General features: G+C 37.7%; 2 protein-coding genes across 4 annotated transcripts; one reads left to right on the plus strand and one right to left on the minus strand.

Moving 5' to 3' along the window:
• The first annotated feature begins 4,592 nt into the window (after positions 1-4,592).
• On the plus strand, positions 4,593-12,106 carry LOC113045341 (WD repeat-containing protein 48-like). Of its 3 annotated transcripts, XM_026205674.1 has the most exons (20): positions 4,593-4,703; positions 5,081-5,221; positions 5,962-6,040; positions 6,129-6,211; positions 6,378-6,507; positions 6,834-6,922; positions 7,075-7,176; positions 7,398-7,622; positions 7,734-7,808; positions 8,509-8,611; positions 8,842-8,939; positions 9,014-9,121; positions 9,209-9,305; positions 9,678-9,773; positions 10,117-10,222; positions 10,311-10,398; positions 10,473-10,549; positions 10,708-10,900; positions 10,987-11,009; positions 11,354-11,468. In XM_026205674.1, the coding sequence occupies exons 1-19, from the start codon at positions 4,656-4,658 to the stop codon at positions 11,002-11,004; spliced, it is 1,956 nt and encodes a 651-aa protein (XP_026061459.1). In that variant the 5' UTR covers positions 4,593-4,655; the 3' UTR covers positions 11,005-11,009; positions 11,354-11,468. The 3 variants fall into 3 exon arrangements, with proteins under 3 accessions (XP_026061459.1, XP_026061457.1, XP_026061458.1); XM_026205672.1 differs by lacking the exon at positions 10,987-11,009 and having other exon boundaries at positions 11,354-12,106; XM_026205673.1 differs by lacking the exon at positions 10,987-11,009 and having other exon boundaries at positions 5,965-6,040; positions 11,354-12,106.
• Positions 12,107-12,613: 507 nt separating this feature from the next.
• Positions 12,614-17,297, minus strand: LOC113045342 (biliverdin reductase A-like). The gene is made up of 7 exons (XM_026205676.1): positions 17,129-17,297; positions 16,037-16,160; positions 15,155-15,274; positions 14,970-15,067; positions 14,725-14,832; positions 14,482-14,650; positions 12,614-14,002 (listed from the first exon to the last, which is right to left on the minus strand). Exons 2-7 carry the CDS (start codon positions 16,156-16,158, stop codon positions 13,738-13,740), a joined length of 882 nt encoding a protein of 293 aa, XP_026061461.1. The 5' UTR covers positions 16,159-16,160; positions 17,129-17,297; the 3' UTR covers positions 12,614-13,737.
• Between the last annotated feature and the right edge of the window lie 111 nt (positions 17,298-17,408).

Genomic DNA, 17,408 nt, shown 5'->3' on the forward strand with positions numbered 1-17,408 from the left:
TGGCCAAGGTTACTAAAAATCTCTGCTGCACTTAAGGTTCCTAAGAGCACAATGGCCTCCATAATCCTTAAATGAAAGATGTTTGGGATGACCAGAACCCTTCCTAGAGCTGGCCGTCTGGCCAAATTGACCTATCGGGGGAGAAGAGCCTTGGTGAGAGGTAAAGAAGAACCCAAAGAGCTCCAGAGATGCATTCGGGAGGTGGGAGATATCACCCTGGAGCCCAAGACCGGTTACCCACTGAAGCTAAGCAGGGCTGAGCCTGGTCAGTACCTGGATGGGAGACCTCCTGAGAAAACTAGGTTGCTTCTGGAAGAGGTGCTAGTGAGGCCAGCAGGGGGTGCTCACCCTGTGGTCTATCTGGGTCCTAGCGCCCCAGTGTAGTGATGGGGACGCTATACTGTCAACAAGCACCGTCCTCCGGATGAGACGTTAAACCGAGGTCCTGACTCTCTGTGGTCATTAAAAATCCCAGGATGTCTTTCGAAAAGAGTAGAGGTGTGACCTCGGCATCCTGGCTAAATTCGCCCATTAGCCTCTGACCATCATGGCCTCCTAACAATCCCCATATCTGCTGATTGGCTTCATCACTCTGTCTCCTATCCACCAGTAAGCTGGTGTGTGGTGGGCGTTCTGGCGCAATATGGCTGCCGTCGCATCATCCAGGTGGATGCTGCACACTGGTGGTGGATGAGGAGATACCCCCTGACTATGTAAAGTGCTTTGAGTGCCTAGAAAAGCGCTATATAAATGTAAGGAATTATTATTATTATTATTATTCACACATTATATAGTGGCAAGGGGTGGTATAGTGGTTTATCCAATAAGAATTGTATACTACATCATGTAGGAATGTCTAGCAAACAAAGGGTTTTCCTTCCTGCTAGGATGTAGAATACATCTGTGTGTTATATAAAATGGAAGTATGGCCAAGAAGTTCTGGACATATTAGGAGCACACTTGGCCAAGGAGACCACTTCTCAACCGAACTATACAGTTCAGTCACTCTAAACTCAATAATCTTTGGGCTTATAGCCCCTGTCCTCCTCTGATAATCTGAATTCCTGAAGAAATATACAAGTGTGTGTATGTGTGTAGACACTGAGATAGAAAGAAGACTACTGAGAGTAGAGAGAGAGAACACAGAAGGGAGGAGGAAGCGAAACGAATGAAAAGGAGTGAGAAGGGAGGAGGGATTGCAGAGAGGCCAAATTACAGAAACATCCGACAGAGAGAATGATTATATTATAACAAAATAATTCAGCCCTGGCACTGTAGCCACACTGGCTCACATTACCGCACCGACACAGCCCCAGCCACGGACACATGCATTCACTACTTACATTTGTGTACAGATGGTGAAATAATGTAAGCAGTACCATACTGTATATGTAACAGATATTTAAACATTGAATGTATGTGTCTGGCAAACAAGACTTACTACTTTTTAAAGATCAAAAGTTTATAACAAATTTACACATACAGTAAAATATATATAATAATAATCTGAGGATGTTGTAGAGTCTGTGTGCTGTCTGTTTGTGCCCTTTGTCTGCTGTTACTGTCATTCGCTTCAGTATGCTGTTCTTTGTTGTCACTGTTGTCACAGTTTTGGAGGTCCCAGTGGGACGGTGATGTTTGGATGTCACACTGTAAACCCAGATTTTAATTCAACTCAAGAAATTGAGTTCATATTACTTAAATGTTTCTAATTTATTGAAATTACTTGTCAATTCTGAGTAAACTGAACTTTTTCATGTCATTTCTTAATGTACTTGTGTTTTTAAGTCCAATCAGTAGTTTCTACTCAAACAAATTGTGTTTGTATTACTTAAACATGTGTCATTTCTTTACATTACTTAAGAATTCTGAGTAAACTGTACTTTTTAATGGCCTATCTTATTGTAATTATGTATTTGAGCTCAAACAACTCAATATCATCAAGTTTTTCCTGTTACTAACAAGACTGGCTGCAGCATGGCGCTTCCTGTCTCATGCCTAGACGTGTCCAACGGTTCATAGGGTCAAAAACAAAATATGAAATTGTGAATTATTTTCCATGGAGTCACAGGAAAATTTGTGATTTCCAGATTTTATTGTTGTGTCCCTGATGTTAAAGGGTTAGTTCATCCAAAAATGAAAATTATTCAGTCAATGTACTGTTTGAGTACATGAACTCCGGGATATTGGTTTGTTTGAACTCACAGGGAGTGTCAGGCCTGGTTCACACGGGACGATTTTAAAATTGTCGGCAGATTTTCCAAACCTGAGAGACCCCACACACGGCGATAAAAAATCACGGGTCTAACAGTTTTGGTCGCTCCGTGTGTGGTGTGCAGCCACACGGCAATATCAACACATCACACACGAACCGATTTGACTCCCGAGCATTCCCAGGTCAGACGGGAAATCTCGCAAAATCCCTCGAGATCAAACGTGACTTTAGAGTAAACAATCATGGCGGACAAAGAGGATGCAGTGGCCATAGTTTGTGCTTTGTTTTTAACGGGAAAAAAAAAACATAAGAAAAATAAGAAAAGGCGATGGTCAAAGAGGTGGAGACGACGCGAGCATGGACTATACTTGCTATATCATGATATGGAGATAAGTTGTTGTTTTATCTCATAGAAATGTTGTTACGTACTACACAGATTAATAACTGTTGAAATAAACGTTCATATATTAGTTTCCATGTACTCTGGTGGACTGCAGTTGTGGATGTAGTTATGCCCATCGACTTTATTTGTATTTGTTATATTATATACGCCGGCTGTTTTGATTTTGTTTCCCGGTACTATCACTGCCTCGTCACCTCGCTTTCTGATTGGCTACACGCCACAGTCCACAGGCTGCGTGATTGTTTGTCCTCGGGGGACACCACACACGAGAAGAAATCGGGCAAAATAAATCCAACATGTTGGATATCCCCGATTTGAGATCGGAGCGGTCCCGACATTCTTCCGAGCAGAGGAGATTAGTCTTAACACACCACACACGGCAGGAATATTTGATCAGATTATTTTACGATAATCGGAGCATCCTAAGATTGTCGGAAGGGCTGAATCGGGGCTAAAATCGGCCCAATTATCCTGCCGTGTGAACCAGCCTTAAGCCACATTAAAAAAGTGAACAGCTTAAGTCATTTGTGGATTAATGTGATTCCAGAAAGATCTGTAAATGTACTCCAGTAAGACATTCCAAGGATATGGTGAGAATCCAAATGAATGGAAAAGGTAAACAAAAATGGAACCTCTGGAGAGTTTGGATAAATATACATGTAATGGAAAAGTAAACAAATGGCACTCTGTCAGCTCCCTGTTTTTACATGATATATTGATATATTTTTTCACACTGTAATGTTTCTGAACAGGTTGATGCAGCACATTGTTTTGTATCTGAAATTTGTTTCTGGCAAAGTTTATATGAATGCTGTTATATTTTGTTGTGAAGGCTGCTGAGTTTTTCTTTTACTGTACATGTGTTGATCATTAATATCAAAAGAAATAGAAACAAACAGGTGGCTGTTAAAGCTAGTGGGAAACGTTAAATTAATTGTTTTGTTTTACCAGAGATGAAAACACAGCATGATTTCCTAATTGTTATTATTTTAATAGTTTGAAGGCACTTGTTGCATATACATATTAAAATGTTTTTTGATTTGTACTCATGGTTATTTATAGGCATAGTGTGGGTTTACAGGTTTTATTAAATTGTCTTATGGTTTAAATCTGAATAAAGCTAAGTGAATGTACTTGCTTGATTTCCTTTTTTATGCATATATACACAAGAATACATACATAATATCTATGTGTAAGAGATGTGTGAATAATTTAGAGTAAATAAAAATCCATATAATGTGAATGTGTTAATGTTTAAGTGCATTTTAGCTTTAACAGAGACAACATGTAAACTGAGCAAGATAACTTGTTTAAAGGAAAATACACATAGGCTACAAGCTTTCAACTGCAAAGAGATTTTTTTAAATGCATGACATTTAAGTTTAAAACATATCTTAACCCTTATCCTCACTTTCATTAAAAGTTGTGGCAATGTACTGCCTGTTGCTCTATATTCTGCAAGTGCTGGCCTTGTTTGTTAGCTGCTCTCCCCACACACACACACACACACACACACACCAGAAGAGGCTATTTATGTTAGAATTGGAGGATCAAATAGGATTTGTTCATATGGTGGTGATTATGTCATGCATGTAGGCCAGTTATTGCCAGTGTTTTTTTATTAAGTATTTCACTGTAGTTTGATAAGGCAACACACATTTTGGATGTCTCCCCATGACACACAGTATTCCAGGTCTGCAGGACTAAGAAGAGAGACCCATTGTAAAACATTGTACATATCACAGTACACACTTTTTTAAATTATACAGTAGGCTATAATCATATATTTGAACTTATGTCGTGTGCACAGCCAATTGAACTGCTTTAAATGTAAAAGCCAGTTTCCACTTTCTGCACCAGTAGCTAGTTTTCAATTTATAGTATAATTATTACGGTTTATCTCAAATGTACAGTCATAAATACATAGTGTATATATCTATGCTCAACGGTGACCTCTTGTGAGAGATTCAACAAACCCAGGAGCGAATTCCGGATATTGCCCGGAAGTGACGCATTCACTGATTGTCAACATGCAAAATGGCGACCCTTCACAGGCAGAACGCTGCTGGACGGAGGAAAGTCCAGGTAATCATTTACAGATAGTGTTTGTTAACTTTAAAACTATGTATTATTGAATTTATAGTACGTTTACGGCTCAAGAACGTGTCGTCAAATATATCGTATATCAAATTTACAAAACGAAACATGTTCCGCCTTACAAAAGGTATGGCGGTGTTACCATAATACAGTGATGATATGTCATGCATTCAGTCATTTTTAACCACTGTGCAGGTATATATTCATGCCATTAAATTTGTTATTTTAGTACAATTGTCTGCACATCTAATCTAATAATATGTCATTTTTATGAATTGATAGTAAATAGGTAACGTAGTTTGGTAGACTGTAAGCAGTCAGTGATGTTTAATAAACTAGAGTCATTAATGATGATGTGTGTACAGGTTTCTTATGTGATCAGAGATGAGGTGGAGAAGTACAATCGTAACGGTGTGAACGCTCTTCAGCTGGATCCTGCTCTCAACAGACTCTTCACAGCTGGGCGAGACTCCATCATCAGGATATGGAGTGTCAATCAACACAAAGTACAACTTGCATTTTGCATGATTTATAAATATTAATGCACTTAATCCCTTGTTTTGTTACCGTGCGACCACACTTTCCACTTAAAGGGTTAGATCACCCAAAAATGAAAATTATGTCATTAATGACTCACCCTCATGTTGTTCCAAACCCGTGGAGACTTCCATTCATCTTCGGAACACAGTTTAAGATATTTTAGATTTAGTCCGAGAGCTCTCATTCCCTCCATTGAAAATGTATGTACGGTATACTGTCCATGTCCAGAAATGTAATAAAAACATCTTCAAAGTAGTCCATGTGACATCAGAGGGTCAGTTAGAATTTGTTGAAGCATCGAAAATACATTTTGGTCCAAAAATAACAAAAATTACTTTATTCATAGGGCTGTGCAAAAAATCGGGGAACCTCCTGGAAACGCAATTGAGCTAGTTTTGAGAAGCAAGTGGGCAAGATTTGTTTTGAAAATCTGGCAACCCTGATCTGAATGCACGTGCTGGAGATGTACTTCTAATCACAGGAGCGCCTTTACTGATGAGATGCACATGAAAATCTCATTCGATTTTTTTGCACAGCCCTATTTATTCAGCATTGTCTTCTCTTCTGGGTCTGTTGTGAGTGCGTTCACAACACTGGAGTGACATACGTCATCAGCAATTTCATTTCAAATGAATAGTAAAATTTTTTGTCAATTCTGTCTCTCTGTGATCAAATGTTTCTAACTGAGAGCTGTTTTCTATTGCAGCAGGATCCTTACATCGCTTCAATGGAGCATCACACGGACTGGGTGAATGACATCATCCTCTGCTGTAATGGAAAAACATGTGCGTCTTTTACTGAAACTTCATGCTTGATTCTCGTCAAATCTGTTCTGAGCTGTAGCCAGTCTGAGTGGATTGTTCTGTGTTGCAGTGATATCAGCCTCCTCGGACACCACCGTGAAAGTCTGGAATGCACACAAAGGGTTCTGCATGTCTACGTTACGGACACATAAGGTACATTTCTTGTATTTATCTTAGTTTGTTACTTTAATTTGGTTTAAAATCTTTATTTTGATGGCAGTCAAATTCAAGCTTGAAATTTAGATGAAGTTCTTGCATTTGGTTTGCGATATGATAATGAGATTTGAAGTGATTGTGTCGATTGTGATTCACTCTTCAGGACTACGTCAAAGCTTTAGCATATGCAAAGGACAAGGAGCTGGTGGCCTCTGCTGGGCTGGACAGACAGATCTTCCTGTGGGATGTGAACACACTGACCGCTCTGACCGCCTCCAATAATACAGTCACCAGTGAGCAAACTCTCTTAGTCATTCTGTTTGACAGCATTTTTGAGTCATTGAAGCGAGTTATTAAGCAGATGATTGTGAAAACAGATTTCTTCCGAAGTGAATGCAGTATTGTACCAGTGTTAAGTTGCAATTTGATTTTAGTTGTAGTTTTAGTTATTTTGTTGTCTTTGAGATTTTTATTAGCTTATGTTTTTTATGTCTGTATAGTTTTTTCTTAATTTTTAATTTACTGTAGTTTTAGTTATTTCAGTATTTAATTTATTTCAGAATGTTATAGTTTTAGTTAAGTCTCATAACCCTGATTGCATCCATCATTTCTGTGATAGCTTCCTCACTAAGTGGAAACAAGGACTCCATCTACAGTCTGGCCATGAATCAGACAGGAACTGTGATCATCTCAGGATCTACAGAGAAGGTTAGTTTTCCTTTTCACGTTTCAAGGATGGAAGTTTTTATGGTTTCGTGTTTCAAGGAAGTAAAATGATCATTTCAACTTAAGGTTCAAATAAAAAGGCTTTGGTTAATGGAAATGTTTTGTATGTATATTTTTTTCTTTTTTCATGTCAGGTCTTGAGGGTCTGGGATCCACGAACATGTGCTAAACTAATGAAGCTGAAAGGCCACACTGACAACGTCAAATCATTACTGTTGAACAGAGACGGCAGTCAGGTAGGACTTTTAACACAGCGCCAGAAATATGGAGATCACATGTGCATCACATTCCAAAATATCAAAATTAAATAAGAATATGATTTGGATTAGGTTTGTAAACATTAGCTATCGTATCTTTTTTGCTTTTCAGACTACAAAAAGTGAACAGAATTGTCTTAACAGTCATAGTCACACATGATACATGATACATGTTAAACCTGCTGTGTTTCTCTGTCTAGTGTCTCTCCGGTAGCTCGGATGGCACGATCCGCTTGTGGTCTCTGGGTCAGCAGCGATGCATCGCCACATACCGGGTCCACGACGAGGGTGTATGGGCGCTGCAGGTGAACGAGGGCTTTACGCACATCTACACTGGAGGACGTGACCGAAAAATCTACTGCACGGATCTGCGTAACCCTGACTTACGTGTGCTCATATGTGAAGAGAAAGCTCCCATCCTGACGGTGAGCTTGAGCTGCTGGTAAAATAGTAGCGAAGTCATCATCAAATATAATTGTTCAATACTTTAAGAAAAGTGCTCTTACGGTGTTGATTTTTTTTTTTTTTCTGTGCAGATGGAGTTGGATAAAACAGCTGATCCTCCTCAAGCAATTTGGGTGTCCACAACTAAATCGGTTGTAAACAAATGGGTGAGTTACATTACAGAGATTTCTATTCTTAAAGTGGTCAAATAATCTATTTTTTTGCCATTGAGCACAAAACAAGTCACCTTTAATGTGTCCGGGCTGCTCTTTTACTTTGATAGTGAATGAGGGCAATGACTGTCGAGATCCAAAAAGGACTAAAGTACCATAAAAGTACTTTAAAAGTTCCCTTCCTTCTTTATATATTTACATTTAGTCATTTAGCAGCTTCTGGCTGTATGCAAACAAAGAAGTTCTTGAATATATTGTGAGCAATAATAGCAGAATTTTAGGTGAACTATCACTTTAAAATATGCATGCTATTATTCAACCTTTTTTATATATAATAATAATAATAATACACTATTTGTTCAAAAGGTCAATAAGATTTTTTTTCTTTGAAAGGAATTCATCAAGGATGCATTAAATTGATCAAAAATGACAAAGTAAATGAATGAATCATTAAAAATGTATTAAAGTATGAAGCAGCACTACTGTTTTCAACATTGGTAAGGTTTTCTGAGCAGAAAATCAGCATATTAGAATGATTTCTAGAGGATCATGTGACGCTGAATGGAGTAATGATGATGAAAATTCAACTGCACCAAAGGAGTCAATTAAATTTGAAACCGTATTCAAACAGAAAAAAGATCATTCTACTTTTAACTTGTGTATCTGTCTGTATTTCTTTGTTTGCCATTGTCAGTCTCTAAAGGGCATGCAGAACTTCAGAGCGTCTGGAGACTACGACAACGACTGCAGTGCTCCTTTAACTCCACTGTGTACACAGCCAGAGCAGGTCATCAAAGGTGAAGGAGCGTCTGTGTTTCTAGAGCAGGCACCTGAGTGTTAAAACTCAGGGATGTAACCAGAAGGTCGCTGGTTCGATCTCTGTGTGGGCCATGAGCAAATTATAAAAGAACATGTTGCTTTGGATAGAAGCCTCCGTTAAATGACTGATTACTCACTTGATCAAGATGTGCTAGACTGTCCTCGATGTCGTTTTAATCTTTGATCGAGAGTTTGAATTCAATTTCAGGAGGCACCAGCATTGTTCAGTGTCATATTCTCAATGACAAGAGGCACATACTCACTAAAGACTCCAATAACAGTGTGGCATTCTGGGATGTCCTCAAGGTAAGAGCAGATCATGAGAAATTTTGGTTGCATCTTTAGTCCAAATGTTCTGTAATCTTGCTCTGTGTTTATAGGCATGTAAGGGGGAAGACCTGGGTAAAGTGGACTTCGATGAAGAAATTAAAAAGAGGTTCAAGATGGTCTATGTGCCGAACTGGTTTTCTGTAGATCTCAAGACTGGGGTGAGTTTTAGCATCTAGTTTTTCGATTATTAATGAGGGTGAAGTTGACAGATAATAAATGTTAAGTCTGTTCTTGCTGTTTTTCAGATGCTGACCATCACGCTGGATGAAAGTGATTGTTTTGCGGCGTGGGTCGCAGCTAAAGATGCTGGTTTTACAAGCCCAGACGGCTCCGATCCTAAGTGTAATGCCTTCTTCTGGTGGTTTATGTTAGCTGAATATATATATGATGCAAAAAAGACTTTCATGTTTTAGTAACTTATTTTAAGAATTGTAGGTATTTTTTTTGCAAATCTATTTGGTGCCATGAGCTGTGCTGAAATGACACACTTCACATTTAAATCAAGCTAGAAATGCATTAGATTTAGCTTTTCTTTCTTTTTTTCTTACTTCTACCTTTTTGATGTGAAAAAATTTTGAACATGTAGAAAACAAGATGATGATACAGTGTGTGTATGTTTGTTTGTTTGTTTGTCATTCATTTTCTAAACATTACAATATTAGCTCGTAGTGAGAATTATGTAATAACTCTTCTGTGTGTATTTGTGTGTTTCAGTGAATCTGGGTGGGCTGCTCCTGCAGGCGCTGTTAGAGTTTTGGCCCAGAACTCATATAAACCCAGTGGAAGAGGAGGAAAGCGAACTCAACCATGGTAGAATTTTTGCAAAGGAATATTTTAATAAGGCCATAATAATAATATTTATTATTATTCCGAAATTATTTTCTGTTAATACTCTTCAGTAGTGAATACATTTTCTTTGACTCTAGCCTGCTATTATAGATAATCAGAATTATTTCAGTGCATTCTGGGATTTCCTAATACACATGAATGCATGCAATTATTAGTGGTTTCAGAGCTTCTTCTTTTTTTTTAAAGCATAATGGCTTTGTTTAAAGTATATTTAGCTGTCTACTTCTCATCCAGTGATTCAGTAGAATTTGTGGTTTGCGGTTGGTATCTGACTTGGTCATTTTCTGTGTGAATTTCTCTTCAGTGAACGGTGAACAGGAGAATCGAATTCAAAAGGGCAACGGCTACTTCCAGGTTCCTCCACACACTCCTGTCATCTTTGGGGAAGCAGGAGGAAGAACATTGTTTCGGTCAGAATAACAGCGTCCAATACTGATGAAGACATTACACTCATCCTGTCTTCATTATAAGTCACATTCATTATCTTTCCAATTGCAGGTTATTGTGCCGTGATTCTGGAGGAGAGACGGAGTCCATGTTACTGAATGAAACCGTTCCTCAGTGGGTTATTGATATCACCGTAGATGTGAGTGTTTCAGATCCCCCAATCATCTCATTATGTGTGCGATTGTATGTTGACTGTCTTCTTTCCTGCTACAGAAAAACATGCCAAAATTCAACAAGATCCCCTTCTACATCCAACCTCATTCATCATCTGGGGCCAAAACACTCAAAAAGTATGCTGTGTTTGTAGATGTGACAAAATGGAAAAGCAATCATTAATAAGGGCTATGCTTAACAGTTCACATTTTATCACACAAATGCAATCTGAAGTGTAAAACCAATACTTGGATGCAAATTTGCAACAATGTTTGCATGATTCTGTTGTTTTCAGGGACCGTCTGTCTGCTAGCGACATGCTACAGGTCCGGAAAGTGATGGAGCACGTCTACGAAAAGATCATCAACCTCGACACAGAGTCACAGACCACCAGCTCCTCAGCCAATGACAAACTGGGAGAGCAGGAGAAAGAGGAAGACGTGGCAGTGATAGCCGAAGAGAAGATTGAGCTCATGTGTTTAGATCAGGTTAGACCTCCTCAAGACAAATGAAAATGACTAGAGACCCATCTCTTCAGTGTACTTATTGTTTGCTGTTCAACATCTTTCCTCAGATGCTGAAACCAATTTAAATGAGGTGACCGTTATTTAGATTTGATTGGCTGTTAACATTCACACAGCTTTCGTGACACCAGTAACCCTTAATAATAAGATTACAAGTGTCAAACATTGATTAACCCAGGGTTAAAGTTGTTAAACCTTAGGTAGACAGTGTGAATATAAACTTAAGTAAATCCTTCACTGCTACACATTTTTGAGGACTTTCTGCTACATTAACATTATTTACACACTTCTATTTAATTATTGCTCAGCTGCGCTGAATGTTTCAGGCAGGATCATATAATTAGCATTGTGCTCTGAATTAGTAAACACAACTAAATTCCTTTGTACTCTATTGTTAATGTTCTCTGTTGTTTGTAGCTTTTGGATGCAAACATGGACCTCAGGACTGTAAAGCATTTCATCTGGAAGAGCGGTGGAGACCTGACCCTTCATTATCGACAGAAATCCACATGAGCCACTGCACCCAGTCACCATCAACCCACATCGCTTTGACTTCCAGAAGCATCCCAGAATGCCCTGAGGTCTCATGGTCACCCAGGAGGAATGTTTTTTTATCTGTGTATTGGCTTAAATGACAGAGCCAGCAGAAAGATCTGACCGACAGCTGAAGGTTAAAAACTTAAGACTGACTGCAGATTGCTGCAGTTCTGTGAACTACGACTTCTCCATCTTAACACGAGTCATGATGATGATGATGATGAAGATGAGCATGAGTACTTCCGTTCTCAGTCATTCCAGAGACTTTCATCCAGATCCGAATCAGTTACTCTTTGAAGCTCCCCATTTTGCTTTTTTTCCAAGTAAACAATGTACCTTTTTTTTCTAGATTGAATTATAACATTTATTATAATTTATTTGAAGCTACTTGTGTATCAGAAATCAAAACTGTCCAACATGGAACAAGCAGTCAGCGATGATGATTTTAATTCGTAGATGCAGTTTACTGTGTATGTGTGAGACACGTTCTCTCATCTGTTTGTTAGTTGATTTCTGTGGATCAGTGCACATGACCATCATCGTACCACAACTTCTGAGAAATATGGCCCTGTTCTTCTCAAATTACTGACATTAGGACTTATTTCTTTTGTGTGAATAAAAATGTAAACTCTGCTTTCACTCTTGATGTCTGAACCTAAACCAAAAGTTTTACAGATGCAGACGTGAAGAATAAATTTTTATTTTTTAAATTTTTATTAGTGTTATTATAAATACAGGTCAAAATAAATGGTTAATTTATATTACATGAATTACCATTAATTAGAAACTGATTAATCAACTTTGTAAACACTGCTCATTGTTTGGTGATATTCAGTACTATAGTTAAATGTACAGTAGTAGTGTTACTGAAAAAAAATCTGATTTAAGAAAAAAAAAAATATAATATATATATATATTGCTTCTACATTTTTAGAGAATGAAAATACCTAACAGTTCTGTAATATGAAAAATGTTACACTTAATTAATTTCAAAATACAAAACAAATATACATTTTAAGTAGTGTTATATCTAAAATTAAATTATGGAAAGGATGACCTTATTTATTTTATTCTGCATTACTGTGCTGATTTAGGACAATTTGTTTTTATAAAATATCACAATGCAATTGTACACAAAACCAGTTCCAGAAAGCATGCACAATTTATTTGTTTAACAGAAAACACAAAAATGTAAACAGGAAGACAAATCAAACACAACATTTCCTTTCTCTGACATGCAAATAGCATTCTCTGATAAGTCTATGCTCCATTCAGTGCTTTCCCAGAGAGAACGTAGATATGAAAAAAAGGTTAGATAAAAAACCTACTACTGCATGAATGATACGAGAATCTTTGATTTTGCTCAAAGCATGTATGACTGCTTACAGATCTCATCCAGTTTAAACACTTAATACACAGATTAAATATAATATTTAATATTCAACTTAAATATAAGAATGACATAATATCAAACCAAACAAAAGTGCACAATGTGTAGCAATGCTCCAGCCTGTATGAACACCAGTGACTGAAATCACCGGAGGTTCGTCTGTCTTAAATGTACTAAAACAAAACTCATTGTATCAGTCACATACTGAATACCAACTGATTTACAAAACTCAAAAAAAAAAAAGTCCACAAGAATCATCCCTTTCTCCTAAATAATAAAATGTCATGTTAAAAACGATAAGTTATGAGTTACAGGTTACAATAAAGGAATGTGCTGTTACTGCAAATCCTGATGTTGCCCACTAGTTAAACAAAACTATTAGTTCAATTTCCAAATCAGATTTTACTCTGAAACTCTTACATTGCCTTGTTTAATCACTGCAATTTCAAGACAAAAAAATAAAATAAAAATAATATTTCACCAAAAATATCTGTCAAGGTCTAAAAAAGAAAAGAGATTATAGAACAGAACAAACTTCAAGTCATACTTTTATGGTTTTTTTTTTTTTAATTTAGAGTTGAAAAGCTATTAAAGCTGGTTTCCACCATGGGATAAATACCCAAAGATGTAGCAAATCTCTTTATCTCACAATTCAGACTTTCATCCGATTCAAATTGTTAAATATAAAGTCCAAAAAAAAAATTCCCTTTGTGGTAACAAGCTACCACAAAAAGCAACTGAACAACAAACTGATTTTCACTGTTGAAAAAAACTCTAATGAAAATAAATGTATAAATTCAATTATATGATCCTTCACTCTTCTCTGTCTCTACACCACAGTTCTGTGTGGTTTATGGTGTGGACAGCTTCAGCTTCAGGCCTGTGTGTGTTCACTGAGCTGCTGGATGCGGTCCGCCAGCTGCAGACAGTGTAAGATCCTACTCCTCTCGTCCTGGAGCTCCGCAGCAGACACTTCCCCCTGCAGCTTCCGGCCGAACAGCACCAGATCCTGCATGAACAGCCCGACCGGCTCCCGCTGACCTGCAGGAAGCTCCGTGATGCTGGCGTCCTGGAAGCGAAGATCTATGTGTTTGGCTCGGCCCAGTCCTGGAGCTCGCTCTTCAATCCAAGTCAGAGGTCTGCGTCAGAAAGTACTCGGATTAACTTGTGTGACAGATGAAAATCTCACAGATTTATGGCAGTAAAAACGATTTTCTTCATAAAATGTGTGTGTAGAATATGTTTTAAAATTCATGTCTCACTCTGCATGACTAGTTAACTGCAAACAATATATATACATTTCTTATTATTTATTTATTTTCTTATATATTATGTGGAAACTTGGGGAAATAGTGACCAATTTCACTGAAAATATACATTTTCCGTGTACGTTCATTTATAATTTAACCTCAAATCTAAAATTTCAAAAAATTCTCAAAAATCTCAAAGCTATCCATTAAAAAATCTAGAATATAATTAAAATAAATTTACATTTAAATGGAAGAAAATAATGTATACATTAGAAGCTAATTTTGATTGATGTACATATTAAAAAAATAATACATTTAATTATTTTTTTTCAATGTAAATCAGCTGTCTGTGGCCTCAGTTTGCTCACTTCTGCTGGCCGGTCAGGAAGTGTGCCGTCAGCTTCATGTATTTGTTCTCTTTCTCCTCCACCAGAGATGCTGCAGTTACTGTCAGCTCCCCGAAAAGATCAACCAACCAGGTCAGTCTGGCAATCCCGCTGAAAGATGGGAACCCAAAATTTGCCTTCAGGGGTCCACCTGAAAAGAAAAAAAATCACCATCACTCAAAAACCCAAGTGAGAACCTTTAAAAAGATATAATTCAGTCACTACCTGTGAAGTGCAGCGTTCCCTCCTCCAGCGTTTTCCCAGCGATGTCTTTTTTGAGCTGTTTGAAGTCAGGAGTGAAGAGCTCGATATGTTCTTCATGTAGCACCAGGCCTGAAGACACCATACAGAAGTTAAACATTCAACCCCTGAAGGCAGAATCATACTATTTAACTGCTTCATAATAAAGAAAAACTTCTACCATTTCAAGTATTTTCTCATGCATCCCCAGAAGACAGGACAGAACTCACCCTTCTGCTGAGCCAGATTCCACAGATCCACTGCAGAGGTGTAGCTGAGGGTCATGGGATACTCAACACACACATGCTTCCCCGCCTCCAGAAACTGCCTGAGATCGAGGAGAGACGATGGTTTTAAAGGGAAGACACTCAAACGTGATCATCTCAGTCTTGTGTGAGGAGGAAGTCAGTGTCACCTGATGTGCTCTTCATGGTTAGTGTTTTCAGTGCATATGAAGGCCACATGGATGTCATCTCTGCTCAACGCCTCCATCATAGAGATCTGCTTCACACCCTGCTGATCTTCAAGAGTCCTCCTAAACAAGCACAGATCACCAGCAGAACTTGAGATAGATGTAAGTATATACTGCATTTTCCAGACTATAAATCACACTTTTTTTCATTGTTTGGCTGGTCCTGCGACTTATAGTCAGGTGCGACTTATTTATCAAAATTAATTTGACATGAACCAAGAGAAATGAACTAAGAGAAATAAACCAATAGAAAACATTACCGTCTTCAGCCGCCAGAGGGCGCTCTATGCTGCACTGTGCTCCTACAGTCTACACAGGAGACATAGAGCGCCCTCTCGCGGCTGGAGACGGTAATGTTTTCTCTTGGTTCTTGGTTCTACATACATACGACTTATATGTGTTTTTTTTCCTCGTCATGATGTATTTTTGGGCTGATGCGACGTATACTCAGGTGCGACTTATACTCCAAAAAATACGTATACTACCAGAAAACCACCAGCTTTCAAACACTATGATTTTTAATGTTTTTTAAAGAAGTCTCTTCTGCTCACCAAGCCTGCATTTATTTGATCCAAAAGTACAGCAAATACAGGAAATTTTTTAAATGTCTTTCCCATTTAAAATAGCTGTTTTCTATGTAAATATATTTAAAAATGTCATTTATTCCTGTGATTTCAAAGCAACATTTTGGGCATCATCATCACAAATTATAAAATGACATTTCTTTTTTCTGTGAAGTCAAAAGAAACCATTGTGTTAATACCATTAATACCATTGTGACTTAATAAATCAAGTGTCTGTATGAATGTCTGAAGATGCAGTGACCTGGACACAAAGCCTCTGATGCTGAACTTCTCAGCGGCGCTGGATGGTAGAGGAGCGAGCAAATCTCTCATTCTCACACTTCCTGCAATGCCGACACCAACAACCACTGATCCCAACATCATTCCTGCAGAAACAACATGCACAAGCAGAGAATCAGCATTCATTACATGTTTGATCTGAACATGATTTATATGCTGTGTGGCACGATGGAAATGCAGAAGCTCTAGAAAAAATCCACATATACACTGTTCTTGCCCATAAGGATGATGTTATAACAAGTCACTATCATGGAAGAGCAGCACTTTTCTGAGAAACTGGTTTGAGAAGTTTACAGACGGAACTGAAGTTCTTGGTGTGTCTGCATGTGTGTCTGTCTGATAACGGCTTGTTTGAGCTGCAACTAGACTCACCCTTAATTCAGAAAATAAGTCCATATTTGAATTGGACAACCAAAGTATTTTGTCTGAATATTATATGTACAAATCCTGGTTATATTAGTCAACCATATACTGGGAAAATGGGAGATATAAGAAAAAAACAGTTGCAAAAGTGGTTAAGTAATTTTTATTTGTGCAGTTACTGAGCAGAGCAAATAATTAATGATAAAATGATAAACGTACATGCTTTTAAATATAAAATATTTTGATTCAATTTAAACATCACAAACTTTCCTGACATGATGGTAATTTACAAATGTGAATATGTTTAATTATGTTTATGATTATATTTATTGTCCCATGACATAATAAATGAAAACAAGAAAATTCACAAAGTATATATCCACAATACCATTGTCTCTGACAATACTAAACAGCAGGAACAGAAAGAAAAATAGAGACAGAGTTGGTTATGTATTGTAACTAACAAGAACATTTCCTAATCACAAACGGTAAGCAAAATATTAACAATGCATGTCTGCTTCCACTTTTATAACTTTGTTTTAATACTGATGTTAATTAAATAACCAAAAGCGTCACTTTGACTAAATTCATCTGCATCGCGTTTAATAGAACGCGTAGAAAACGCATTAATATGAGATTACGCAACGAATAAAGTCCTTTTTTTCTATCTGCAGGATATAAATCTTCTCACCTCTGAATGTAACTGTTAGTATGCGCACAGAGCCGTCGGTGAGGATCTCTACAGCAGCTGCGGCGAAATAAAAGAGATGAAGGACATCATCCGGCGTCACTAGAAACAACTTTCATAACTCTTTTTTTTTTCTTTCGTAACCTGCGTGCGTCTGACATCACACGCTGCGGTCGCACGTGTTTCTGTTGTTGACCGATACAGGCGATAAATAAACGGATTCTCAGAATGATCAGCAGTTATTAACTTTACATAAATACTTAGCGTTAACATCTCCATTATT

This window comes from Carassius auratus, chromosome 27 (assembly GCF_003368295.1).
Source record: "Carassius auratus strain Wakin chromosome 27, ASM336829v1, whole genome shotgun sequence".
NCBI lineage: Eukaryota > Metazoa > Chordata > Actinopteri > Cypriniformes > Cyprinidae > Carassius > Carassius auratus.

What these genes read in the sequence shown, in the direction of transcription:
- LOC113045341 (XM_026205672.1), top strand. Translation starts at nt 4,656, where the DNA reads ATGGCGACCCTTCACAGGCAGAACGCTGCTGGACGGAGGAAAGTCCAG. An exon ending in CTGGACGGAGGAAAGTCCAG is followed by an intron (nt 4,704 to 5,080) that starts GTAATCATTTAC and finishes ATGTGTGTACAG; the next exon opens with GTTTCTTATGTGATCAGAGA. An exon ending in GGGGCCAAAACACTCAAAAA is followed by an intron (nt 10,550 to 10,707) that starts GTATGCTGTGTT and finishes TGTTGTTTTCAG; the next exon opens with GGACCGTCTGTCTGCTAGCG.
- LOC113045342 (XM_026205676.1), bottom strand. Translation starts at nt 16,158, where the DNA reads ATGATGTTGGGATCAGTGGTTGTTGGTGTCGGCATTGCAGGAAGTGTG. An exon ending in GGGAACGCTGCACTTCACAG is followed by an intron (nt 14,651 to 14,724) that starts GTAGTGACTGAA and finishes TTTTCTTTTCAG; the next exon opens with GTGGACCCCTGAAGGCAAAT. An exon ending in TTCCTGACCGGCCAGCAGAA is followed by an intron (nt 14,003 to 14,481) that starts GTGAGCAAACTG and finishes TTTCTGACGCAG; the next exon opens with ACCTCTGACTTGGATTGAAG.